This window comes from Xenia sp. Carnegie-2017, unplaced genomic scaffold (assembly GCF_021976095.1).
Source record: "Xenia sp. Carnegie-2017 unplaced genomic scaffold, XeniaSp_v1 HiC_scaffold_19, whole genome shotgun sequence".
Taxonomy (NCBI): domain Eukaryota; kingdom Metazoa; phylum Cnidaria; class Anthozoa; order Malacalcyonacea; family Xeniidae; genus Xenia; species Xenia sp. Carnegie-2017.
In genome coordinates, this window is record NW_025813481.1 from 9,017,176 (window position 1) to 9,043,938 (window position 26,763).

Below are 26,763 nucleotides of genomic sequence, written 5' to 3' on the forward strand. Positions count from 1 at the left end.
TTATTTAGTGTATTGTAGACCTTGCTCCTCTTGTGCTACGAAAAGCATTATGATGGCATTGAAAACAGGATTGTATGGTTTGGATCATATGCAATATCTCATGCCGTTCTAAAGATTACATTCGGCTTTTCATGACGTCGAGGTACTTTTAATGAAAATTTGCCGAAGCATTAGTAGCTACGTTTGTCCATTATTTAATTTTCTCGCACTATATCTTTTGAATGTTTTTCTTTTTATTCTTGTTCAGTTTACCTATGTACAAATATTATGTTGCATATGTACAAAGGCAAGTGTCTTCGGGTAATTTGAATTTCCCAAAGGAAATAACTTACGCCAAGTTTCGTCTCGCTATCATTGCCATGATACGGTAAGCATCATTTCATTTTCAGCTGTAAAATATGAATATTCCATTGAGATAGTGATCGCTTGTTTTATTAAGTTATTGAATTTTCTCTTATTAAGATTGCTTGATATTGATTTTGACAATGAGTTTTTGTGAATTATGTGGAAGAATTCCCAGAAGGTGGTGATGGATGGAACAACTCTTGAAATACAGAAAACTTTCTTACCAAATAGTTTAAGAGAGTCTGATACTGGATTGCTAGATGGAAGATAAGTATTTTTGAAGTTTATCTGTAATATATAATATATACAGGTCTGCTAATTAGTAAATACGAGTGTTCATCTACGTATCAGAAAGCATTTTATGCATGATGGTGACTTTTCTCACTTTGTTTTGTACACAGCTTATAGTTATAAAAATAACAACCTGTTTTCTTTTGTCCAATACTAGGTTTGAAATGCGCAATTTCATCAACAGGAGAAATGTGCGAGCTTTATTGAAGAAGTACAGTGATTCAAAGCTGCGTTGGGACGAATTTCAAGAATTAAAATCTGAAGTAAGAAGAATTTATTACCCACGAGTACAAAATTTTGTATGACCACTCCAGAGCTCATATTATACTACAATTTCTCGTATTTATAGATATCTTCAAAGGGCTTAGGACTATATGAGGGATCACGAATCACCAAATATCCCATTTACCATTTTACGAACACGTTTTCCTGATGGTAAGTTATGTATGCGTGTACCTTTATGGTGCTACAAACAGAGTATTATCAGTGAATCGGACAGATTGCGTGACGGTTTAGTCGCCTGACAGAGTTTTCAGTTCAGTAACATAACCGAATGTGCCTGATGATATGCTTATGTATTTTTATTTCTTTAGCGCCAGAGTTGGTCATTTACGATAATGCCTGCAGATTGCACGAGTATTGTTTGAACCGAGATCCAGCATGTTTTAAGAAAGCAAAATTTGTTGTTGATAAGTTTCATTGGAAAAATCATTCAGCTAAACTGCCATACTCTTCCTATTTTACTTGAAGCGAACTTATTGATCCAAATATGGCCGTTTTTATGTTCTCACAAAATTTGTTGATTTATAACTGTCCTTTATGTGTAGGATGCTGCGAAGGATATAACATGAAATTGTATCCCACGCTCAATATGTACAATAAACAAGCTGCTGAACAGTGCAATTCGTGTATTAAGCCTCCATGGTTTCTTACATGGAATACGATAACTTTTCTTTTACAAAACTTCATATTTGGCACAGGAATATGTTACGCATTGTTAAATACAATCCCGAGAGAAATAGCCTACAAACACTATTTTCTCACTCTTAGTCGCGTTATTCATTAGCCGAATAAACGCTCACATTGAGTCCTTAAGTGTGACGTCACGTTACCATAGCGCAAAAACGTTTTGTTTCATGCTTGCGTGTACTTGTAAAACACTCTGCTGGTAAGTAAATGCTTCAATGTGATCTGACTTAAAGTGGTTTTCCCCTTTGTTTATAGATGTCTTTTCTTCTGAGAAGAAAGAAAAAGGCGAAGCGATGGATAATGTCGCTATTTTGAATCGAATGGGCGCTTGTTTGGAACCAGTGAACTCTACAACAACTGGAAAGCTAACTCACTATACATGCCTAGACTTGTCGAAGCCATTGAGTTCTATAAGACCTGGAGGGAACGTCAACAAAATTACTATAAATTATTAGCGCGCAGCCGCGTGGTCAAAAACATGGCGGTGTCACAGTGATATGGGTATCCCCGTGTTTTGGGTATCCCCGTACTTAAATCACTAGTGTTTTGGGCATCCCCGGCAAAAATGGCTGCCGTATTTTAGGTATCCCCATCCGACCAGAGCCCTCTATAGTATAAGAGTTGGGACAAACGGTCTGGGGCGAGCGCGGAGCCGCCATTTTGGTTCCTACTTGCAAAGTGAAACTATAATAATACTATTGGAAATTGGGTTTATATGCAAAGAAGAAAGCAATTTAAGCTTATTCCATGGTAGTATCAAATATGTTAGGAATAATAGCAAGCTCTTTGCGTTTTTAACGATTTGCGACAGACCTGATTTAATTTCATTGGTTTGATCTTCGTTTGCGGTTTACTAGTTCGTGCTTCAAATTGATCGTGACCCATTGTAAGAAGTATTTTTCGTACGTTAACGTGTTTTCTCGGCTTATGTTCCGACCCTGTAACAAGTTTTCAAGATCTTTAAGCTTGGTGGCAAGCGGCAATGTTATCCTGGCATCAGTGTTATCAAATACTTGGACAAGACTTTGTTCGAATCTTTGAATCATAGTAATCATGCAGATTTGGTCCGAGAGATTTGTGTTCAAGATTTGTAACAATTTAATGGTACTGAGTGATTTATGCCCCCCAATTTAATCCAAGCATGATATTTTTTATTCTGAAAGATCACAAAATTTTCTTGCTCAGCAGAAAATGACAGACTTTTTACTTTTAGTTATTGAAATATGCAATGATTTGACCAAGATGCATTTGACCTTAAACGTTTTATTCCTGTATATGAAGTTATTTCGCCTTTATCACTTTATAAAGTATTAAAGTTTATTTCTAATAAAGTTTGTTAGGATTCTGCTGAAAATTTTGGTGAAGCATTTCTTTAAAATGAATATATTATTTCTATAATATGAAACATTTCTGTTGTTGAAGAACAGTCTGTTTGCTATAAGTGCTACTGTTTGTAGTCTTTTATACAGCATATGAGTCTGATCCAATCTTTAATTTAGCAAAGAGTTAAATTTATTGGTTGAGGAATGACAAAACTTCTATATGTGTTTAATGATCAAACAGGGTGTGTTGGAGGAGCTCAGCCCGTTTGTTCAAATTCTATGCCTTGCATTGCCAGTGAAATATATATATCAAAAAGCTAGCAGCACCTAAATATATATGAGAAAGCCAGCAATATTTTAATATATATGAGAAAGGCAGCAACAGTTGTAATATACATTAAAAGCCCAAATAGCTGAAATTATGGAGATATGCCTCTGTGATCTTATAAACCAAAACCTACAATTAAAATATCATCAACAAGTCTAGAAGAGAAGTAATGTTCTACTTTGAGCTACGGAAGTAGGGTACATTTGTACAATTCAATACCAAAATATATTGTACTCAGCTGTTTCATTGAATATCCTAATTATAATTACTTCATTTTAAATGATGAACTAAAAATACAAAATACAACATGGAAAATCGTAAGAGTTTCTGTGATTTGGTGTAGTTGTTTTAGTATGGAAGTGGCTGAGAATTGAGAGGTTTGTAGATTGACCAATTTCAGAACATAATGAGAAATCATCTTCGATTAAAAAACAAGCTTTGGAGTAAGAAAACTATTGAAACTGCATCAGCACGAACTTTGCAATGTTATTTGGCCCAAAAATGTTTCTCTACTTGAGTCAGTTAATTGAACCTTATATCAAAAGCAGTTCAGCACAACAATCACCATACGCAATCAAATTTCGTAAGTTCGACGTAAAGGCATTTCTTTCATTTTTTTCGTAATCCTCGATTTATGCGATATGTAATGACATTTAGTAGCCTTCAACAATCAGTTATTACACACTTATCCATAAAAACGCAATATTATCTCAAAATACTGTATTACTAGCAGCAATTGCTATATAAACACAAGCTAAAATTTCAAAACTAGGAACCAAAATGGCGGAAATTGATCAGGTGATCAATATTGCCCAATCAACGTAAGCTAAACGGATAACAATAGATGTCCCAACTCTTATACTATAGAGGGCTCTGCATCCGACCACTCAGGGTTCACAAATCACTAGTGATATGGGTTTCCCTATACTTGTTCCCATTCCTACGCTTGTTTCAGGGTTTCCCTACTGTGGATTAAAGGATTTCCCCTAGCGGGAACAACACAATTTTGCGCGAAACAAAACCAGATTTCAGTATTTCAAAAATTCGTGATGGATCCAACAAAATATAAAAATCTACTTCAGTATGTTAAACATTCCGTGTATCCCGAGTGTTTTACCAAGCAAGACAAACTTGTTTTGCGCAAATTTTCAAAAAAATTTGAATACGATAAAAAATTAGACTCGTTGTTGTACTTGGACAAGACAAAAGAAGGCACAGTTAAACGCTTAGTTATATGTGAAGATCAAAAGTCAAGGGTTTTCGAAGAATGCCATTCGGCAACTTACGCAGGCCACAGTGGAAGAGACAATACCTTCAAGAAGATACGAGATAGATATTATTGGCCAGATTGTTACAAAGACACAGTTGTAATGGTAAACTATAAATCTATTACAAAATAACCAAATTGAAGAATGTTATAAATGTAATAAAAATATATTAACAAGTGCAACAGTAATAACATGAAAATTTTAAAATGACAATCATATTTTACAAATCTTTGATGTTTTCCTAGATAAAACAATGTGATAGATGTCAGCGTAATGCAGCAGAAAAAAGTACGTGTGACGTTCTTCACTCAGTCAAAGTGGTTCCTCGAGTATGGTACCTGATTGGTATTGATCTCATTGATGCACATACAAAATCAAAAAAGGGAAACAAATTCCTATTGACACAAACAGACTATTTCACAAAATATGTCGAGGGTCTCAAAGGTCTCTATTCCACTTTCTGCAGACATGGTTCTCCTGCCCACATTATTACAGACCAAGGACGAGAGTTTGTGAACCAGGTAATGAAATACAATAGTTATTAGCTAATATATTTTCAATAATTGACTAGCACTCTTATTTCTTTCATGGATCTGTCTGGTGAGTATGATTAACACTCTAAAAGGGCTATAAACGGCTTACATTTAGGACTTATTTCCTGAAAAATCAACAGTAAATTTGATTTACCAAAATTCTGTTACTTCTTACAATAACAAACTCTTTTTAATTATTGAGAATGACATTGGTTAGCTTGTTTACTTAAAAATATATGTTTTAGGTGAATGAGGAATTATTCACAGTTTTTAAAATTCATCATCGCATTACTTCAGCATACCACCCTCAATCAAATGGCCAAGATGAAAGAACTAATCAGACGATTAAAAAGTACTTTTAAATTAACATGTATACTTAACTTGTATTCTTATAGACCAATTTCCTCTGTTATTTTTTCTATTAAGAACTCTCAAGAAAGTTATGGATAGCAAAGCCGACATATGGGATGAATACATAGAAGGAGCACTCTTTGCAATTAATACAAATCAGTCTGCTACCACTAAATACAGTCCATTCTATTTAATGTTTGGAAGAAATCCAAGATTTCCCTTTGAAGCTGAGAAATGTGAGACAGACCTCACTGAGGAAAATGACATTGCAGAGCTGATGCAGGATGTGAACAGTGAAGTAGCCATAGAAAAACATGTCGAGCAAATGTCTAAAATGAGGGATAACATATTCCCCATTGTTGACTCCAACATCAAAAAGCCCAGGAAAACAACAAGCACAGTATCAGAAAAAGGGGTAAACCTGTATGCCAATTCAAGGATGGAGATACTGTCTTGCTTCGTAACATGCTACAGAAAACAAAGAAAGGGCATAAACTGGAAGATCAATGGAATGGCCCGTATAAAGTTATGGAGGTGGATGTAAATAGGGTGTTTGCAGGTTGTTAAATCCATTAACAAACAAAGCAGGAAGACAGCAATCAATTAAAACCTGAAGCTCTAAAACAGGAGAACAATAAAAGCACAAACCAAACAAACAAAGCACAAAAAAAAACTCGCAATGAACTGCTCAGGATGAAGAGAAAAAATTTGGAAAGATCAAAAGTAAGAAGAGAAAGGATCGATCGAAAAAATCGAAGAAAAAGAAAAACAAACAGAAGAAAAAAAGATGATAGAGGAAGAGATGATAGAAGAGATAAAGAAAGATGATAGAAGGAATGATGGAAGAAAAGATGAAAGAAAAAGCACAAACAAAAACCAGCAGACATAAACAACCAAGAATCAATGTCTTTGAGCAAACAGGCCTACAAAAATTTGATGAAAAATAAAAAGTATGGAAAAAGTGCCCTTCTATTACACCTTTCATGCATTAAGAATGATTTAATAAACAAATTAGAATCTGAGAAAATGCTGGCGTTGTGAAGTTTTCAAATCAGGTTTCAGCAAGAGTGCTCCAAACCTAAAAAAGAGAGACCTATCAGTAAATGTCTTTTTTGGAGGATTTACTGAGAAGCAATCTGACCTTATTGTAAGTAAACTTCTTGGATGGTTTCCATCTTCTGGAATAGACTTCATTACCAAAGTTATCTTCCCTGAAGCTCTTACACTTCTCAGTCAGGCTATTTTAAAATTGTCTTATTGTGAAGCTGAAAGTTACCTAGAATTTGGAGGACAATATCATGTACAGGAACTTCAAAAGAACTGGGAAAAGCAACAAAACAAGAGATGCAAACCAACAAAAACAAGCATACCATCAAAGAAATTCAAGCATGATCATACAAGGAAGCAGTCATGTGAAGAAGATGAGTGCAAGATTGTGAAGGAAAGGAAGTCGGATGTGAGTTTACTAAGCAAGATGAAGACACCAAATTATCAATTAAATGAAAATGATGAAGACGTCATTATCAAAAATGGTCTGCTTACAGACATTCACATTGGCAAGGCCCAAAATTTGTTGAAGCAACAATTCCCAAGCATGGAAGGCCTCCAAGCAACAATATTAGGTATGGTGCAACAGTTTGATGTCATGAAAGGTAAATTCATTCAAGTTCTTCACACTGGTGCAAATCACTGGATATGCATTAGTAACATTCATTGTAATCAAAATAATGCTGTTAAACTCTATGACAGTATGTACTCAGGAATTAGTAACACAGTTAAAAGGAAATTGCTAGTCTGCTATACCTTCAGTCAGAAAATGTAATCGAAATCTCAATTGAGCCAGTCACCCAACAGACAAATGGATATGACTGTGGTATATTTGCCATTGCTTTTGCTACATCATTGTGTTATGGACAGGATCCCTGCAAGATAACTTTCAAAGGAGGAATATCCGAAGTCACTTGTGGAATTGTTTTACTAAAGGCAAAATGCATATGTTTCCATCTGTACCAAGAATGTCAAGCCCTGAACAAACATCACACAAGGTTCTTATACCAATTTACTGTAGATGTCGCCTTCCATATGTCAGGGAGGAAGATGACATGGTTGAATGTGTCAGTTGTCAGAGCTGGTTTCATAAACACTGCCTTGATGTCCCGAACTATTTTTAAAAAGCAGAAATAAAATGGAAATGTAATCCACATTGTGGTCAAAAGAAGTAAAACAGGTTAAGTGTGTGTTATGTGACTGATAATGAAAGTCGATTCTTCTTCTGAATTATCAGTACTTTTAACTATATTGCAATTTGTTTTAACATTTGTTATGTTGTATTCTTAGAGGGGTAAAAAGTCTGATTATATCACAAGAAAAGACATTGTTACAAATGTGCGTAATTGTTGACAGTTTTGACACTACCTAGTTAAATCATTTTATGTTTGAATGAACTCAAGACAATCTAAAACTGTTAAATTACAAGTCTATTCAAAAGTATACGTTCAATGTACTTCGCAATACAGAATGAAAAAAAATGGAAATCACAACAACAAATTTATATGTCAACGGTATCTATGAAGCATTTCATACGTAATTCAAACAAGATGCCATGAAATACCAATAAATACATAATATTTTAGCTAGCAATAGCTGCTCATCTCACCTTTATAATGTCTGGTCATTACTTCCATACGTGTCCTTTTTAGAAATACCAATTTTCGTTTCAAGCTACATGGTCTTAATTTATTTCGGCCATATGCCATGGTCTTAGTGTTTTGGGTATCCTCACGGGGGATGCCCAAAACACTAGTGATTTAAGTACGGGGATACCCAAAACACGGGGATACCCATATCACTGTGACAGCGGATTTTGGTGGTCAAAGTCAGCGGAGAGACGCGGGCTCATGAAATAAAAATTTTGTCGCCCACCCTGATTTGACCACCACGATTGGGAGTATAGACCTACTATATCTATGAAAATATCGGAACTATTTTCCTAACATAAACACTTTTTTAAAATTTTATTTATTAAACAATCTGCAAGCTTCCGTGTTTGCGGATGGTGAAATAGCGACAGAAAAGGAAACATTTCATGACTCCGGTAAGTAGCACAGTAGTAGTTTTACTATTTTGTTTTTAACACAATACTTGAAGAGTTTTTTTTACTACTAAGTTTTAATTTAAAGTTATTTTGGTCCAGTCTTGTTTGTTCTTCACTTTATCGCTCGCCAGACGTGGCAAAGTTGCCGATTTTTATCCAGTTTTGCATCATGATCAAGCTAAACTCTCCTGATTTGAATTGAGTTTACCTCCCAAAAATGGGGCAGAATTTGTTCATATTTATTTTTTAAAGATGAAGGGAAAGTTTACAACAGAGTTGTGTTGAAATTGAATGCAATGCCATGCAAAGTTAATGAAAACTATGGTATATGCCGTATAATAAAAATAACTATTAAACTACTTGCCTGCTCAATTTGACTGTATAGTGTAGACAATTATAATGGGTTTGAAAAGTTGGATTTATGCAAACAGTTTTAAAGTACTACTTAGCGTTTCTGTAAGTGAAGTATTTATTGTTATAGTAAACAGGTTACTACTTCAAAACCAAGATAAAAGAAGTGTGTTGAACAATGTGCTAAGATTTGCTCCTACCTTGAAATATTTCTTCAACAATAGCTTATGATTATATCATTAATATGCATGAAAAGTTAAACATATTATTGTCTCATCTCACCAAATACATACTTGGTATGATTCCAGGTGATCCACAAATTCACATCAGATGCATTGGTTACAATGAAGTTGAATGTAGAGGAAGCAAAAATAGATGGCAAAGAAATTCTTTGTGTCTTATGAAGAATTAGTACAAATCAATAAAAAGAATTCTTTAAACAAATTGTAAACAAATTTAAATTGCTCATGGTCAAGCAACTTAGTCAAAGAAGCAAATTCTGTCTTCGACATGTGACCTTTCAATTATGTTTAGTTTCTTTGTACAAAATACTATCTTTGAGAAACTTGATTTGTAAGTCTTTCATGAATATTTTTCACCAATAGATAAAAGAAACAAATTCAAAGGCTTGATGGAAAATACAAAGATTTATCAAGTTGTTTATCATTTAATTCCCAAAAGTTAGTTTGTACATATAAATAATTAGTATTGGTTGCTGTAAGCTGTTCAAGCAAAACAGAAGAGTAGTAGTGCTCGAAGGGGTTAGCATTATATAAAACTTATATCTTGTTCTTGACATACATTACACAATTCCAAGAGACTGTAAGTAGTACACAATAATATCTATAGAAATTGATAAATTTCTTTGCCTACACTGTCAATTAACTATTTTGCCTTCATGCAGCAATAGACAGAGTGTTTTTGTCAGCTCAACGCAACCCTTGTCTGAAGTTCCGAAAGCCTTGATCTACCCAAGAAAGATCTCTGGTGGTAACATGTTAGGTATGGCTAGTGGTTGGTCATCGTCATTGAGCCTTGTGACACTAGTTCAGTAGACGTTAATTGTCCTGAAGACGTTGAGGAGGTTGCTAGTAAAGCGTCGCCTAAACCAGAAGTTAGTTTTCATGGTATGCTAACGGATTACGCAAACCTTGTTAGGAAGAAGTTCACATCAAATGGTTATGGTCTCGTTCCATCGTCTTCTGAGAAGGTTTCATGTTCATCCTGTATCTTTCACCAATGTTACAAATACTTAGTTTTTTTATGCTTTTTGAAATTGTCGTTTTTATGACTATTATTTTAGAGCATAGACATTGAAGAATCTTGTGGTAGTACAGGTATTCTCAACATTTTTTTGTTGAAAAATTCTCTAGTTTCAATTCTTCGAAATTTCTCATCTTAATTATCACCTTTACTTTAGAATCCTTTCGATACGAGAAATCGCCGGGATTTGAGGTACTTTATACGATATATTGAATTTAAGTTTTATAGCGTTAATAATTCTCACCTGTCCATCGTAACTTTGCTATAATTCCATGGATAAATTATGTTTTTATATATAACAGATTATTGCTGATCCTACTTCACCTGAAGGTGTTCAGCAGGAACGACGTATGAAGTTACTGTCGTTAATTAACAATATAGCCCTTGATAAAGGGGTGGATGGTCAAAATTATAAATGTCATGGTTGTTCCAGACCAATTGGAATGAGTATGATCAATGAATTCTTGACTTGTTATTTCCTAATAACTCAAATATATTTATTTTCAAATTTCTTAGCTTAATAAATGTTATCTTTGTAGAAACTATTATAACAAAGTACATAATCCCTTTTTTCCGTGAAGCCCATGGATGCGTTCGTTCATGATGAAAGAGTCATATTGTATAAGGAGGCTCTCGTTCATCACGAGAGAGAGTTATGAGAAAGTTACGTTGTAAAAGGTAATAAGTAAAAAAACGTATAAACATGCTTAGTGTTTGTTTAAGTTATAGTTCAAAAAGGCAGAAGTTGTTTGAACATTTGAAGTATCCTTGGATGTTCTAGTTTTTTTTATGAGAAGAATTCTTTTAAAGAAAAAGATAAATTTTGAAAACCAAAGAATCCCGTTTTCGGTCCATGCCTCCAGATACCCCGAGATAGTTGAGCACTGGAGCGTCGCATGTTAACTAAGGGAACCACATAATCCTTGTTTGTTTTCCATGAAACATATGGATGGTTTGCTCGTGATACATGAGAAACAGTAAATGGGAGAGTTAAATCAGAAAGATATAAACCGATAAAATTGGTATAAAACTTGTTTAAGGTTGTCTTTAATTATAAGTGTCAGAAAAAGACAGGGTCCTAAGAAGTTAAAGGAAACATTGCTTGGTTTATTTTATGAGAAGAAAACAAAAAGATAAAATTCGAAAGCAAAAAACCCCGTTCTCGGTCTATGCTTCCCGATACCTTCTTAAGCGCAAAGCACTAGAACGCCGCATGTTATCGTTTCGGTAGGAGATTTCGGCCCCTCCACGCTATCCTACTTGGGAGATGCCAATAGCAAGCTTCCGCCCATCAGACCCTAAGATCACCTGCGATAGGCTTTGCTCAGGGTACGCAGGGAGAGTGCGGTCGCCACCGAAGTGAGGGCTCCTAAGCCACTGCATACTATATCGCACCCAGCTTCCACTGCTACTTGACATCTACTATATGAAGTTTTAGCTTTATATATATATACCAAAACTTAAAGGCCTACGAAAGTTGTGGGATGATTGTTATCGTTACTGCGCATGCCCAGATGATTTCTTCGATAATTTGCGACTAAGTGAGTTAATTGACACAAATGTAGTGCAAGTACATATAGTTGGTCGTTGTCATGACTATGAACAATTACTCGAGTGGACTGCGCATGCTCGAGCACATGCGCAGACGATTTCTCTATTAAATTGTTACTAAGCATGCTATTTACTTCAAAATTGGTGCTAGTAGATGCAGTTGGTCGTTACCATGACCACGAACTTGGGTAGCTGGTCAAGTTGATTACGCATGCTCAATAAGACTGCGCATGCGCAGATGATTTGTCTTAAAACGTGTGACTGAGCGAGCTAATTACTCCAAAATCGGTACTAGTACATCCAGTTGGTCGTTACCATGAGCTTGGAGAGTTTGTGGAGTTGACAACGCATGCTCAGATTCTCAATTAATTTGTGACAGAGCGAGCTCTGAAATTGGTGCTTGTACATGCGCTGAGCAAGTTTTCCATCATATATTTTTGGCATGCTTTTTGTCTACTTAAGCTTGTTTTTACAAATGCATGTGAAACTAGTCAACACTTTGTTACGGCACTCGTAATATCCGTGACAACGTTAAAAATGTTTTTTATTTTTCTCTACAACTTTATATCTGCATATTGCATGTCATATCCAAGCTTTCCTTTGATTTGACGGGAAATGGTTTTTATTCACTCTTACATCTTCTGCCTTTATAATTAGTCGATCTGTATTTCTAAACTAATATTTACAAATGCGTCAAGAGAATCTTTTTATTTTATTGGCTCTCTTCTACAAATACAATACCATGTCCGACTATTTGATTGCACGAATTTTGTAATTTGATCACTTTTTTTGACACATGTGTTTACCATGGGAAAGTTGGATTGCTTAAATGTACGTAGTTGTACAAGAATTCTTCTCATAAAAAAAAACTAGAACATCCAAGGATACTTCAAATGTTCAAACAACTTCTGCCTTTTTAAATTATAACTTAAACAAACACTAAGCATGTTTATACGTTTTCTACTTATTACCTTTTACAACGTATTTTTCTCATAACTCTCTCGTGATGAACGAGAGCCTCCTTATACAATATGACTCTTTCATCATGAACGAACGCATCCATGGGCTTCACGGAAAAAAGGGATTATGTACTTTGTTATAATAGTTTCTACAAAGATAACATTTATTAAGCTAAGAAATTTGAAAATAAATATATTTGAGTTATTAGGAAATAACAAGTCAAGAATTCATTGATCATACTCATTCCAATTGGTCTGGAACAACCATGACATTTATAATTTTGACCATCCAACCCTTTATCAAGGGCTATATTATTAATTAACGACAGTAACTTCATACGTCGTTCTTGCTGAACACCTTCAGGTGAAGTAGGATCATCAATAATCTGTTATATATAAAAACATAATTTATCCATAGAATTATAGCAAAGTTACGATGGACAGATGAGAGTTATTAACGCTATAAAACTTAAATTCAATATATCGTATAAAGTACCTCAAATCCCGACGATTTCTCGTATCGAAAGGATTCTAAAGTAAAGGTGATAATTAAGATGAGAAATTTCGAAGAATTGAAACTAGAAATTTTTCAACAAAAATGTTGAAAATACCTGTACTACCACAAGATTCTTCAATGTCTATGCTCTAAAATAATAGTCATAAAAACGACAATTTCAAAAAGCATAAAAAAACTAAGTATTTGTAACATTGGTGAAAGATACAGGATGAACATGAAACCTCAGAAGACGATGGAACGAGACCATAACCATTTGATGTGAACTTCTTCCTAACAACGTTTGCGTAATCCGTTAGCATACCATGAAAACTAACTTCTGGTTTAGGCGACGCTTTACTAGCAACCTCCTCAACGTCTTCAGGACAATTAACGTCTACTGAACTAGTGTCACAAGGCTCAATGACGATGACCAACCACTAGCCATACCTAACATGTTACCACCAGAGATCTTTCTTGGGTAGATCAAGGCTTTAGGAACTTCAGACAAGGGTTGCGTTGAGCTGAGAACTAAAAGAACAAATATGGATAGATGATGAAGTGGAGAACAAGAATAGAGGTTAAAGAAGACACACTACGTATGCTCATTGGTGTTTCACAAGAGTATACATTACAGGATAACTATGGATCCAACTAGTCTAAACAACTACGTACATTTAAGCAATCCAACTTTCCCATGGTAAACACATGTGTCAAAAAGTGATCAAATTACAAAATTCGTGCAATCAAATAGTCGGACATGGTATTGTATTTGTAGAAGAGAGCCAATAAAATAAAAAGATTCTCTTGAGGCATTTGTAAATATTAGTTTAGAAATACAGATCGACTAATTATAAAGGCAGAAGATGTAAGAGTGAATAAAAACCATTTCCCGTCAAATCAAAGGAAAGCTTGGATATGACATGCAATATGCAGATATAAAGTTGTAGAGAAAAATAAAAAACATTTTTAACGTTGTCACGGATATTACGAGTGCCGTAACAAAGTGTTGACGAGTTTCACATGCATTTGTAAAAACAAGCTTAAGTAGACAAAAGCATGCAAAAATATATGATGGAAAACTTGCTCAGCGCATCTACAAGCACCAATTTCAGAGCTCGCTCTGTCACAAATTAATTGAGAATCTGAGCATGCGTTGTCAACTCCACAAACTCTCCAAGCTCATGGTAACGACCAACTGGATGTACTAGTACCGATTTTGGAGTAATTAGCTCGCTCAGTCACACGTTTTAAGACAAATCATCTGCGCATGCGCAGTCTTATTGAGCATGCGCAATCAACTTGACGAGCTACCCAAGTTCGTGGTCATGGCAACGACCAACTGCATCTACTAGAACCAATTTTGAAGTAAATAGCATGCTTAGTAACAATTTAATAGAGAGAAATCGTCTGCGCATGCGCTCGAGCATGCGCAGTCCACTCGAGTAATTGTTCATAGTCATGACAACGACCAACTATATGTACTTGCACTACATTTGTGTCAATTAACTCACTTAGTAGCAAATTATCAAAGAAATCATCTGGGCATGCGCACTAACGATAACAATCATCCCACAACTTTCGTAGGCCTTTAAATTTTGGTATATATATATAAAGCTAAAACTTCATATAGTAGATGTCAAGTAGCAGTGGAAGCTGGGTGCGATATAGTATGCAGTGGCTTAGGGCCCTCACTTCGGTGGTGGCGACTCCCCTGCGTACCCTGAGCAAAGCCTATCGCAGGTGATCTCAGGGTCTGATGGGCGGAAGCTTGCTATTGGCATCTCCCAAGTAGGATAGCGTGGAGGGGCCGAAATCTCCTACCGAAACGTTAACATGCGGCGTTCTAGTGCCTTGCGCTTAAGAAGGTATCGGGAAGCATGGACCGAAAACGGGGTTTTGCTTTCGAATTTTATCTTTTGTTTTCTTCTCATAAAACAAACCAAGCAATGTTTCAATTAACTTCTTACGACCCTGTCTTTTCTGACACTTATAATTAAAGACAACCTTAAACAAGTTTTATACCAATTTTATCGGTTTATATCTTTCTGATTTAACTCTCCCATTTACTGTTTCTCATGTATCACGAGCAAACCATCCATATGTTTCATGGAAAACAAACAAGGATTATGTGGTTCCCTTAGTTAACATGCGACGCTCTAGTGCTCAACTATCTCGGGTATCTGGAGGCATGGACCGAAAACGGATTCTTTGGTTTTCAAAATTTATCTTTTTCTTTACAAGAATTCTTCTCATAAAAAAAACTAGAACGTCCAAGGATACTTCAAAGGTTCAAACAACTTCTGCCTTTTTGAACTATAACTTAAACAAACACTAAGCATGTTTATACGTTTTTTACTTATTACCTTTTACAACGTAACTTTCTCATAACTCTCTCGTGATGAACGAGAGCCTCCTTATACAATATGACTCTTTCATCATGAACGAACGCATCCATGGGCTTCACGGAAAAAAGGGATTATGTACTTTGTTATAATAGTTTCTACAAAGATAACATTTATTAAGCTAAGAAATTTGAAAATAAATATATTTGAGTTATTAGGAAATAACAAGTCAAGAATTCATTGATCATACTCATTCCAATTGGTCTGGAACAACCATGACATTTATAATTTTGAACATCCAACCCTTTATCAAGGGCTATATTATTAATTAACGACAGTAACTTCATACGTCGTTCTTGCTGAACACCTTCAGGTGAAGTAGGATCATCAATAATCTGTTATATATAAAAACATAATTTATCCATAGAATTATAGCAAAGTTACGATGGACAGATGAGAGTTATTAACGCTATAAAACTTAAATTCAATATATCGTATAAAGTACCTCAAATCCCGACGGTTTCTCGTATCGAAAGGATTCTAAAGTAAAGGTGATAATTAAAATGAGAAATTTCGAAGAATTGAAACTAGAGAATTTTTCAACAAAATAAATAAATAAAGGCGCTGTAACTTGGAAGTATAACAAAAATTATGAAACTTGGTACGTTTATGACAATTTAAGCCCCCTGTAAAATGCTTAAATCAATTCATGGGCCATAAAATATATTAAAATGTTTCATGCTTGTTTTTCTTTTGAAACCGAAATTGTGAATGTTAGAGGTCGATAAATTTCTTTCAACTACTTTCAGGAGTTACCTCTTCTAAAAGCAACGATTTTCTAATGTCAGAGGTTTCGATAGTTACGACTTTCTAATGTGATGCCTTCCTTAAGTTACGCCTTCCCAACATTACGATTTCGATTCAAACGTTACAACTTTCTCGCGTTGAAGATTTCTCACGAAACAGATTACAAGTTTTACGGCTTCTCAATGCAAGATACAACGCTCTAAAGTTAAAACTTTGTACGTAATATCACGGCTTCCTAATCTTACAGATTCGTTATGTTACTGCTTTCTGACATCAATGCTCAAACTTATAACAAAGTCTTAAGTTTAAGTGGTGAAATTTCACAATGCATGCACACGTGACGCATAGGTTTGAAGAAAACTTTCTCCCTTATGACACACACAGATGTTGCTAGAGTCACAACAATTTACAAAACAGAGTCTCGTTTTAAATAAACAATATAATGGCTAAATGCTTCCCTTGCTCAGACCCCTCAGCTTCTCAAGCTCAGTCCCCCTTCAGCAAAGTAACAAGGTTTCTTTTATGAAAAATTGGTTGTTTCCAACCAAGCATAAATCATACCATGCAAACTGCATGTTCATCAAATGGATTCCAGGGGACATGATCAGGATAATGAGCTAATGTCTTTGCCCGATAAGACCTTTCAAGGGTGGAACGTGATGTGAATCACCTACAAAAGAAACCAAAGAAATACTTGAATTTATGAAATGCAAGGATATAAACACTCTTGACATTTTGCAATATTGCAACATGAAGAAACACAAAATGGAAAATCTTTTAGCTGTTTGAGCAAAATTGTTGACACTGCATATGGCTTGCTCAGTTGAGTTGCCCTTTACTTCAAATAAAAATTGTTAAGTTATTGCTTTCTAGTACTATTAAAAAACATAAAACATCAGTCAAAAAAAATTGGGAAGAAAAGTTCACTCTTCCGGGCCCAACAGGTCATATTTTTCCCATTTCTAGCTATGAAAGCAACCAATGTTAATGTCATTGTTTGACTTGCAGGAGAATGTTGAGGAAAGAAGGAAAGTTCATTTAGCATAAAATGATTTAACAAATAAATAATTGTTTTAGATGTAATAATAATATGTACTTTACATTAAATTATGTGTGTTAAGTCGGGAGTCGGCAAAGGTTATGTTGAACTGTGCAAGACAATCAGGAAGAAAACAAGACAAAATCTGAGAGAAGCAAACACCAAGAGAATCAGAGAAGAAGTTGAAAGTGGCAAAGGGTTGAAAAGAGCACAACAGGAGATGGAAAGAAGGCTCTGATTCAAGCACTGAAGGAGAAGGATGGAAAGGTAATAACAGACAGAAAAAGAATCCTCGAGAGATGTGCAGAATTCTATCAGGCACTGTACGAAGATCACTCCCAAAACATTCAGTTGAGACCAGCAGAAGAGACTCCAGTAATCATGAAATGTGAAGTGGAGAAGGCAATCCATCAGATGAAAACGGAAAATCACCCGGTGAAGATCTTGTGGTGATAGAGATGATAAAGGCCGGAGGTGACATCCTAATGGAAAAACTTCAGCATCTTTACAACAAAGCCATTGAGACGGAAAAAGTGCCAAAAGAGTGGAAGAACGCCATCATTATTCTACTCTTCAAGAAGGGAGACAAGAAAGATCTTGCAAACTACCGCCCCATCAGTTTGCTATCCCACATCTACAAGTTGTTCATGAAAATCATCAAGAACAGAATCAGTGGCACTCTGGATGAACATCAACCCCCAGAGCAAGCAGCATACAGGAAAGGATTCTCCACTGCAGACCACCTGCATGCTACAGGACAAATACTCGAGAAAACCAACGAGTACCAACAACCACTGTTCATGGCATTTGTAGATTACGAAAAGGCATTCGATTCCATCAAGCATGCCCCAGTATTCCAATCACTTGCGAAACACGGAGTACCAGGAAAGATCATAAACAGCATAAAGGAAACATACAGAGAAGGCACAGCACAAATAAGAACAGAAAAGCTGAGCGAAAAGATCAAGATAAAGAAAGGTGTCCGCCAAGGAGATACACTGTCACCTATCATGTTCACTGCTGCCATTGAAGAGATCTTCAAAAGAATACCATTGGAAAAAGAGTAATGAACAACTTAAGATTCGCAGATGACATCATCTTGTTTGCAAACAAAGAGGAAGATCTCAAGAACTTTGACGAAACTGAATGAAGAAGGAAAGAAAGATGGTATGAAAATGAATAAGAAAAACCAAGATCATGTGCAATGACATCGCAAGGAGGAAGCAAAGAAGAGTGATCAGAGTTGGAGAGAAGTTGGAGGAGGTGGAGGAGTAATGGAAAATGTTAAACCAAGAAATGAAATCAGTGTTGAGGTCAATCAAAGAATCAATGTCGGATGGAGAAGATTCGGGCAATACAGTCTAAAGGAGAAGAACATCAAACAGTTTGAAGAGGAAAATAATGGACACTGTCATTTTACCATCTATGACATACGGAGCAGAAACATGGGCGCTTACAAAACACCAATCAAGGAAGCTGGCAGTCACACAAAGGAGCATGGAGAGGAGCATACTAAATATCAGGCTAAAAGACAAGATCAGGAATGAAGTAATCAGAGAGAGAACCAGGGTGAAAGATGTCATCAAACAGCAAAAGAAATGAAAGGCAGATGGGCAGGCCATGTGGCAAGAATGGAAAACAACAGATGGGCCAAATTGACAACAGAATGGTACCCAAGAAACTGCACCAGAGGAAGAGGAAAGCCAAAGAGAAGATGGAGAGACGAGATCGAAGAGGAAACTAGAAAGACCTGGATGAGGAGAGCTAAAGACCGAATCGAGTGGAAGAAGTTGTGGAGGCCATCTGCCAGCAGTGGCGTGAACGGCTGATGATGATGATGATGAAGGTAATTGAATTAAATTATGTAGGCAAAACTTGTATCATCAAATAAATGAATAAGTGTCCCAACAGTCAGAATATTTTAACAGTCAATTTCCAATGAGAATACTTAATGCATCCAATTGTCAAAACAAAAAATCTCAAATAACCACACCTGTCAACACAAAAAATTGGCAAAAATCAAATATGCTTTAAACAAAGCAACTACATCAAGTATGAAGGAGAAATTAAATGTTATAATATTTTACATATAAGATGTTAAAAAATGAGTACAACAACTTCAATGACTACAATAACTTCAACAGCTTGGATCTCAAAACAGCCACTGTAATAACCTGAAAGTAGTCAATTACTGTATTCAACTGTATTCAATAACTTGGTCCAAACAACTCAGCCCCTATTCAACCCCTAATTTAATTGTAAGCCTAACTTTGACCATAGCTCCCAACCCTAACCTTAGCCTTTACCTAAACCATTATATGGAACATCGTGCTGTCAAACTGTGAAGAGTGCTTGGCAACCAATGCATCTTGAAATTGAATTGGCTGTTGTCCGAACACAATCTGATATAAATAGCTTGCACATAATAATCTTGGAATACATAAAATGTAAACTTAACATCTTCAACCTTCACATATTACAAATGGTAATAATGAAACAACAGTAATATGAGATCGACACAACATGCAAAAAATCACCATCAAATTTCACAATCCATGCAACCAACAACAAACACCATTTGTTAATTAACAACCCTTCGTAAACAAAAAATTGTATAAAAAAGACTTATACCATGCACGATATATTTTTTGGCTAAACAGTATAAAAGTTTGTGATGCATTACGTAACGTCACACTACAGCGTTCGTCATCGTTTGTTATCACAATGCATCACAATGCATCACACTACATCACAATGCATCACAATGTATCACACTACATCACAATGCATCACACTACATCACAATGCATCACAATGTATCACAATGCATCACAATGCATCACAATGTATCACAATGCATCACACTACATCACAATGCATCACAATGTATCACAATGTATCACAATGCATCACAATGTATCACAATGTATCACAATGTATCACAATGCATCACAATGTATCACAATGCATCACAATGCATCACAATGTATCACAATGTATCACAATGTATCACAATGTATCACAATGCATCACAATGTATCACAATGCATCACAATGCATCACAATGTATCACAATGCATCACAATGCATCACACACTACATCACAATGCATCACACTACATCACAATGCATCACAATGTATCACAATGCATCATCACAATGCATCACAATGCATCACACTACATCACAATGTATCACAATCCATCACAATCCATCACAATGCATCACAATGTATCACAATGCATCACAATGTATCACACTACATCACAACGCATCACAATGTATCACAATGCATCACACTACATCACAATGTATCACAATGCATCACAATCCATCACAATGCATCACAATGCATCACACTACATCACAATGCATCACAATGTATCACAATGCATCACACTACATCACAATGCATCACAATGCATCACACTACATCACAATGCATCACAATGTATCACAATGCATCACAATGCATCACAATGTATCACAATGCATCACACTACATCACAATGCATCACACTACATCACAATGTATCACAATGCATCACACTACATCACAATGCATCACAATGTATCACAATGCATCACAATGCATCACAATGTATCACAATGTATCACAATGTATCACACTACATCACAATGCATCACAATGCATCACACTACATCACAATGCATCACACTACATCACAATGTATCACAATGCATCACACTACATCACAATGCATCACAATGTATCACAATGCATCACAATGCATCACACTGCATCACAATGCATCACACTACATCACAATGCATCACAATGCATCACAATGTATCACAATGCATCACAATGCATCACAATGTATCACAATGCATCACAATGCATCACAATGTATCACAATGCATCACACTACATCACAATGCATCACAATGCATCACAATGTATCACAATGCATCACAATGCATCACAATGTATCACAATGCATCACAATGCATCACAATGTATCACAATGCATCACAATGCATCACAATGTATCACAATGCATCACAATCCATCACAATGCATCACAATGTATCACAATGCATCACAATGCATCACACTACATCACAATGTATCACAATGCATCACAATCCATCACAATGCATCACAATGTATCACAATGCATCACAATGTATCACACTACATCACAATGCATCACAATGTATCACAATGCATCACACTACATCACAATGTATCACAATGTATCACAATGCATCACAATCCATCACAATGCATCACAATGCATCACACTACATCACAATGCATCACAATGTATCACAATGCATCACACTACATCACAATGCATCACACTACATCACACTACATCACAATGTATCACAATGCATCACAATGTATCACACTACATCACAATGCATCACACTACATCACAATGTATCACAATGCATCACACTACATCACAATGCATCACAATGCATCACACTACATCACAATGCATCACAATGTATCACACTACATCACAATGCATCACAATGCATCACAATGCATCACACTACATCACAATGCATCACACTACATCACAATGTATCACAATGTATCAGAAATTTTCAATGATTTTGGACCATTGTCGAGGTATTACAGTCCAGTCGTTAAAATTGAATACTTTTTTATTAAAAATTTCGTAAAATTTATAAGAAACTCACTAAACTATATTTCAGTGTTCGTCAAAAGTTTACTAATCTATGAACTTAATTTACGATCTGGCAACTGAACACCAATTGTCAACACTGCCTTCCCAAAATGAAACCCCACAAAGATCAATGGAAACACAATGGCTTTGACTGCTTGAACCATTGGCTCGAATAGACTTTTGTCGCGCTTACTAGATTCAAGAAAATACTGAGTGCTCTAAAACAAATACACTGTTAGATGCTACAAGAGTGGTAAAAAACCCTTTTACCCCTCATTCATATGACAGAAAGCTAAAATCATTCACTTTTGAGTTAACGCATTAAGGTATCGTCGATTAATCGAGTTGTCTCATCTTAATTGGGTTTTGAGGTATAGTCTGTTGTGTTGAAGTGCATCCCTTTGAAGAACTTCATCACAATTCTTAGTTTTTTCACCAAGTTATATTAAATAGAAACACTCATCATTAGTATTCCAAAATCAAGTTTTATTAAACGTTCAATTAAATTATGTACATATATGGCAGTTACTGATCACTTGCTGTTAGTTCCTCGGCAACTGGGACAGAACCTTAAAAAGAAATCACATTCAATCCATCAGTTTGAATACTGTCTTTCACTATACGAAACTAATGTCTAATTCTGTTACCAAGGATCGGTGTCTGGTACAGCTTTAAGTTTCAAACAGACCATGTGGTAATAATTGTTTCCTGGACACTAAAATTGAAAGAATACTATACATGTTACATCTACTAAACAACTCAATATTTTATCTTTAAACGCTTTGTATTTTTTATTGATATAAGGCCTGGCTTTACAAAATGAGCAGGAGGCGAATCAATTAATAAAACGATAAAAAATATTGAACCTTTCTTGCTTTTCTTTTTCTGTTTTCGCAAACAATCATTTCGTCTTCTTCGTCCTTTGACCTTTCCTAATGAAGTGTGAAAAGTATGATAGTATATTATGATAAAAAGTACACGTTTATTCTTAAAAAACGAATCATAATTTTTCAAACCTTTTTGCAATAGCAATACTTGTATTTGGCTGCAAAGAAAAAAAAACCCAATTGTTTAGAGATATACATGTTGATTTATTAGAGAACTTCTGCCTTGTTATCATATTTCATATAATGAATGATGAAGGCAAACTGTCACATATTTTGTTTTGCTAGCCAATTAGGTAATCTTATGGCAGGATAGCTCATTTATACGGTGAGAAGTTATATTTTTCATAACCATACTATTCTCAACACGTTACACAAAACACAATACTTTTTTAATTATATACCTTTGTTCTTAAACTTTTTTGTTTTAAACATGTCTAGTTCGCTCCCTATTTGCTTGCATCTCTTCTTCTTTGATGCACTAACTGTGTTTAAAACATCCATTCTGTCCACTTCTCCCAGCTCCACTAATACGACAGTATAAAAACAAAATGTTAGTATGATAAAAATTTTTAGATATGAGACAAATAGAAGAATCTTTAGCATAATAGTTTTTATCAGTGTATTTACCTTCCAGATTAATGCCACTATCATCTAAATTTGTTGACTCAGCACCATATATTGATTGTGTGTCAGGTCCGTCAGGTGTTGTGCCACCACACTCAAAGGGTGAGTCTTGCGTGGTGTTTGCATTTTCGTCACGTGATGTGTTTGTTCTTCCATTTTGATTGTCGGATGTGGACGGTGTGTTTGGTTCGTATCTTCTGGTTCCAGATGTTGACGGTCTGCTGCGTTTACCAATTTCCATTTCAGACGTAGACGCTGTGTTTGAATCGTTTATGCTGGTTTCGGCGGTGGACCCCAAGCTGTCTCTTGCGATATTTGTATCTAAGATGTTGAAGGCTAAAAAAATAATGACTATTACTATTTGGCTTTTCAATGACAATCACACGTTTAGTCAATATACACTTTAGATTTCTTTTTAAATAGCATCTGTTCTTAAATAAATTTTTAAAGAAGCTGATAATGATAATACTTTGAAACTAACATAACATGACTGAAGAATAGCCAGTCTATTCCATTTGTAATCTTTTCGCACTTGCTTCCATCTGTATAAAATTAGTTGTTAAGAATGCTAACCTTCCGAAAAAACAATCCAATTCTCACTTCCAAATACAGATTGTTTTATAATTACGCAGTTTCTGGAAGCAGTTTCTACTCCATCTGAGCCTCTGCTGATCTTTTCACCATTTGCATTTGCATTGAAATACTGGCTTCGCCCATTGACCACCCCAATGTCGAGAGACTTAATTTCTTGTCTCACTCTTTCTTCATTCGGAAACAGAATACCGTGATCTTTTAGCAAGGCAAAGAACCATTTCAGTGCCACTGCTACTCCATTTAGTCTTACTCCACTTGAGCTTGACTTAAATGTCACTTTTGGATTTACGCAAGTGAGTAACTAGAAATGAGAAATGTCACAATTATTATTTTATGAATTTGGTCTATGGGCTACGAAATTTATTACAAACGTTTTTGCAAGATATTTTGTGCTCTATTGACTTCATTATTAAGTCCACAATAATTGGCTGTTCTGTTTGAAGCATTGCATGAGACACTTGCGCTTGGTTTGTCTGGAATCGTTTCATCCACACTGGCAGGATTGTTTGTTTGAAAAAAGCGATGGCATTGCTTGGATAGAGATCATCAATATTTGCCAGCCGTATCACCTATGTTATAATTGTGCAAGTTGTCATTGGCTATTGCTCAATTTTTTCATGTTATGTGGTTAATAAGGCAGTTACCTTCTCAGCAAATGCTACCAAAAGTGCATGATTTCTTAAACAGCGGTCGTCGATGTTCGGTGCTTCAATGGCAAATTGTTGACAGAGCTCATTAGTTCGCGTTATGCAGAGGTATTCAACAGATCTGCTAATTGCCACCATGGTCCCAAAAGCACTAGACCCTCTTTCCATTATTACATTGTTTTGGAATTCTGCGTTCTGTTGATTCTCGATTCCGAGAGGACTTCTTGTTCCTTCTTGAAAGGGAATTAGGACAAGCCTTCCAAGTACTCTAAAGCACGTGAAGAAATTACATTAGTGCAATAAAAAGGAAACTTCTTCCATAAATACGGAAAAATCTACCTGGGGTCATTGTTCAATCCCTCTAAAGTTTCCCAATTGACTGTGAACATCGGAATGGTTCGAGGAGCTGCTTCGAAAACACATGTCCCGTCTTTGCCACTGTTGTAGAAAGAGACCGCAACATTTTCAATAACTGTGGCGCTCTTAACGTCGTCGAGCACGGGAGGCAAAGTTGATCTGCTGCATAGCCTGGGGATGAATCTTTCCCTTACTGCTGAAAAGAAGTTTGATCCATTTCCTACAAGACTTAGTGCGGCTTTTGAAGATTTTGTCTTTCCAAGTCTGTTTGTTCCACATACAATGGGCAGGGGACAAAATCCCAGAATATCCACAATCATTTCATAATGAAAGCCTAATAACATTCCAGCTATTTTGGAGGATGGAGGTGTAAATACATGCAACTTCCTATCGGTTGTACTAGGAACTTTTAATTTAGAAGCGGACTGTAAAAGAACATTTCCATCTTCTTCTTCTAAATTGGGACATACCAAAGCCAACACTTCTTTACGTACATTCACGGGGAGTACAAGCAAAGAAGACGCAACATTGGCAATAGAGCACACAAGTGACAACCAATATTTCAAAACAAGAACAAACAGAATTACGTCAACATTTAGATCATTGCAGACTTTCAAATTAATAAATTGGATATCACTTAATATCCTCGACCCCACATATTCTTGATGTAGTTCCTAGTTGACATCTATTCGCAAATCGTCAACCGATTGATAATTGTTACGCCTGCGCTTCGACATATTTTCAGCTTTTCCTAGTCAGAAATGATTTCGGCTTTCCCCAGTGATCCAGTGAGAAATAACTTTTGGCTTTTCCCAGTCAGAAGTCATGGGAAATACTATTATAATGTATATTGTTCAATCCCGATTGCAATTGGCTAAAAACCTAGCTACACTGCTATAGGTGACATATTATATAATTGTTCATGCAAAATTGTAAATAAAAATGTATAATGACAGACTCTTGCTCGATATTTGCAAGCGTTTTGTAAACTGATTTCGCTCGAATTATTGAGTATTAACACGTAAAAATAAACGGAATGGGGTAAATTGTCAGTGAGGAGAGTTTTCATCGAGTATTTTCTGGAGAAAGACGAATGCGACACTGCGGACATTACGTCATTCGAGTGTGATAGTGTGATGTTGTGTGATGTATCACAATATTGCTAGCCAAAGTAGCAAAAAATATATCGCGCATCAGATGAAAAGACTTTCATTCGCGCATTTGTGAATGTCAGCACGAAGTCGCAGCGAGCAAACGTCGCATCAAAGAGCGCGATCTTTATCATGAATTCATAATCTTAGCCTAAGCAAGTAAAAGATACGATAAACATCGCGTGTCAAAACGCAATAAATTGTTGCTTTGAAGGGTAAGTTTAAATTGAAATAAAACCTCTCGAATGATTAGTCAGTCATTAAACAAAACTGTAACGAACTTTCATTACAAGAATTTGTATACGGAAATACGTAAACTCGTCAATCTATGTACAGCTGTTCAAGTCGCACATTTCAACATGTTGACAATTTTTGGTCGGCAGCGATACGTTTTCTATACAATAACTACAAAGTAGCATTCTCATTTCAAATGTTAAATAAGATTATCACACACACGTGTTAAAATGACTCTAACTTCGACCGTTTTAGAAAAACCGTCGTAAAGTATCATACCTAATAGCTGGTCG

General features: G+C 35.7%; 1 protein-coding gene and 5 long non-coding RNA genes across 8 annotated transcripts; 2 read left to right on the plus strand and 4 right to left on the minus strand.

Moving 5' to 3' along the window:
• Nucleotides 1–230: 230 nt before the first annotated feature.
• LOC124439042 lies at nucleotides 231–12,668 on the minus strand. Of its 2 annotated transcripts, XR_006946253.1 has the most exons (3): nucleotides 12,638–12,668; nucleotides 570–601; nucleotides 231–389 (listed from the first exon to the last, which is right to left on the minus strand). It is a non-coding gene; the product is annotated as an uncharacterized LOC124439042 (long non-coding RNA). The 2 variants fall into 2 exon arrangements; XR_006946252.1 differs by lacking the exon at nucleotides 12,638–12,668 and having other exon boundaries at nucleotides 570–716.
• LOC124439036 lies at nucleotides 1,003–1,539 on the plus strand. Its single transcript, XR_006946245.1, has 2 exons — nucleotides 1,003–1,071; nucleotides 1,230–1,539. It is a non-coding gene; the product is annotated as an uncharacterized LOC124439036 (long non-coding RNA).
• On the plus strand, nucleotides 4,463–4,897 carry LOC124439039. Its single transcript, XR_006946248.1, has 2 exons — nucleotides 4,463–4,628; nucleotides 4,769–4,897. It is a non-coding gene; the product is annotated as an uncharacterized LOC124439039 (long non-coding RNA).
• Nucleotides 4,604–6,423, minus strand: LOC124439040. 2 transcript variants are annotated; one of them, XR_006946249.1, is made up of 4 exons: nucleotides 6,386–6,423; nucleotides 5,829–5,875; nucleotides 5,166–5,181; nucleotides 4,604–4,764 (listed from the first exon to the last, which is right to left on the minus strand). It is a non-coding gene; the product is annotated as an uncharacterized LOC124439040 (long non-coding RNA). The 2 variants fall into 2 exon arrangements; XR_006946250.1 differs by lacking the exon at nucleotides 6,386–6,423 and having other exon boundaries at nucleotides 5,829–5,948.
• Nucleotides 6,456–7,560, minus strand: LOC124439038. Its single transcript, XR_006946247.1, has 3 exons — nucleotides 7,211–7,560; nucleotides 6,549–6,683; nucleotides 6,456–6,485 (listed from the first exon to the last, which is right to left on the minus strand). It is a non-coding gene; the product is annotated as an uncharacterized LOC124439038 (long non-coding RNA).
• Nucleotides 12,669–22,441: 9,773 nt separating the features above from the next.
• Nucleotides 22,442–26,387, minus strand: LOC124439029. The gene is made up of 10 exons (XM_046989225.1): nucleotides 25,068–26,387; nucleotides 24,726–24,996; nucleotides 24,453–24,650; nucleotides 24,061–24,382; nucleotides 23,491–23,823; nucleotides 23,265–23,387; nucleotides 22,993–23,021; nucleotides 22,843–22,908; nucleotides 22,624–22,691; nucleotides 22,442–22,545 (listed from the first exon to the last, which is right to left on the minus strand). The coding sequence occupies exons 1-10, from the start codon at nucleotides 25,427–25,429 to the stop codon at nucleotides 22,509–22,511; spliced, it is 1,809 nt and encodes a 602-aa protein (XP_046845181.1). The 5' UTR covers nucleotides 25,430–26,387; the 3' UTR covers nucleotides 22,442–22,508.
• Nucleotides 26,388–26,763: the final 376 nt, after the last annotated feature.

What these genes read in the sequence shown, in the direction of transcription:
- LOC124439029 (XM_046989225.1), bottom strand. Translation starts at nt 25,429, where the DNA reads ATGTTATTAGGCTTTCATTATGAAATGATTGTGGATATTCTGGGATTT. An exon ending in TGGTAGCATTTGCTGAGAAG is followed by an intron (nt 24,651 to 24,725) that starts GTAACTGCCTTA and finishes ATTATAACATAG; the next exon opens with GTGATACGGCTGGCAAATAT. An exon ending in TAGTGGCATTAATCTGGAAG is followed by an intron (nt 23,388 to 23,490) that starts GTAAATACACTG and finishes CTGTCGTATTAG; the next exon opens with TGGAGCTGGGAGAAGTGGAC.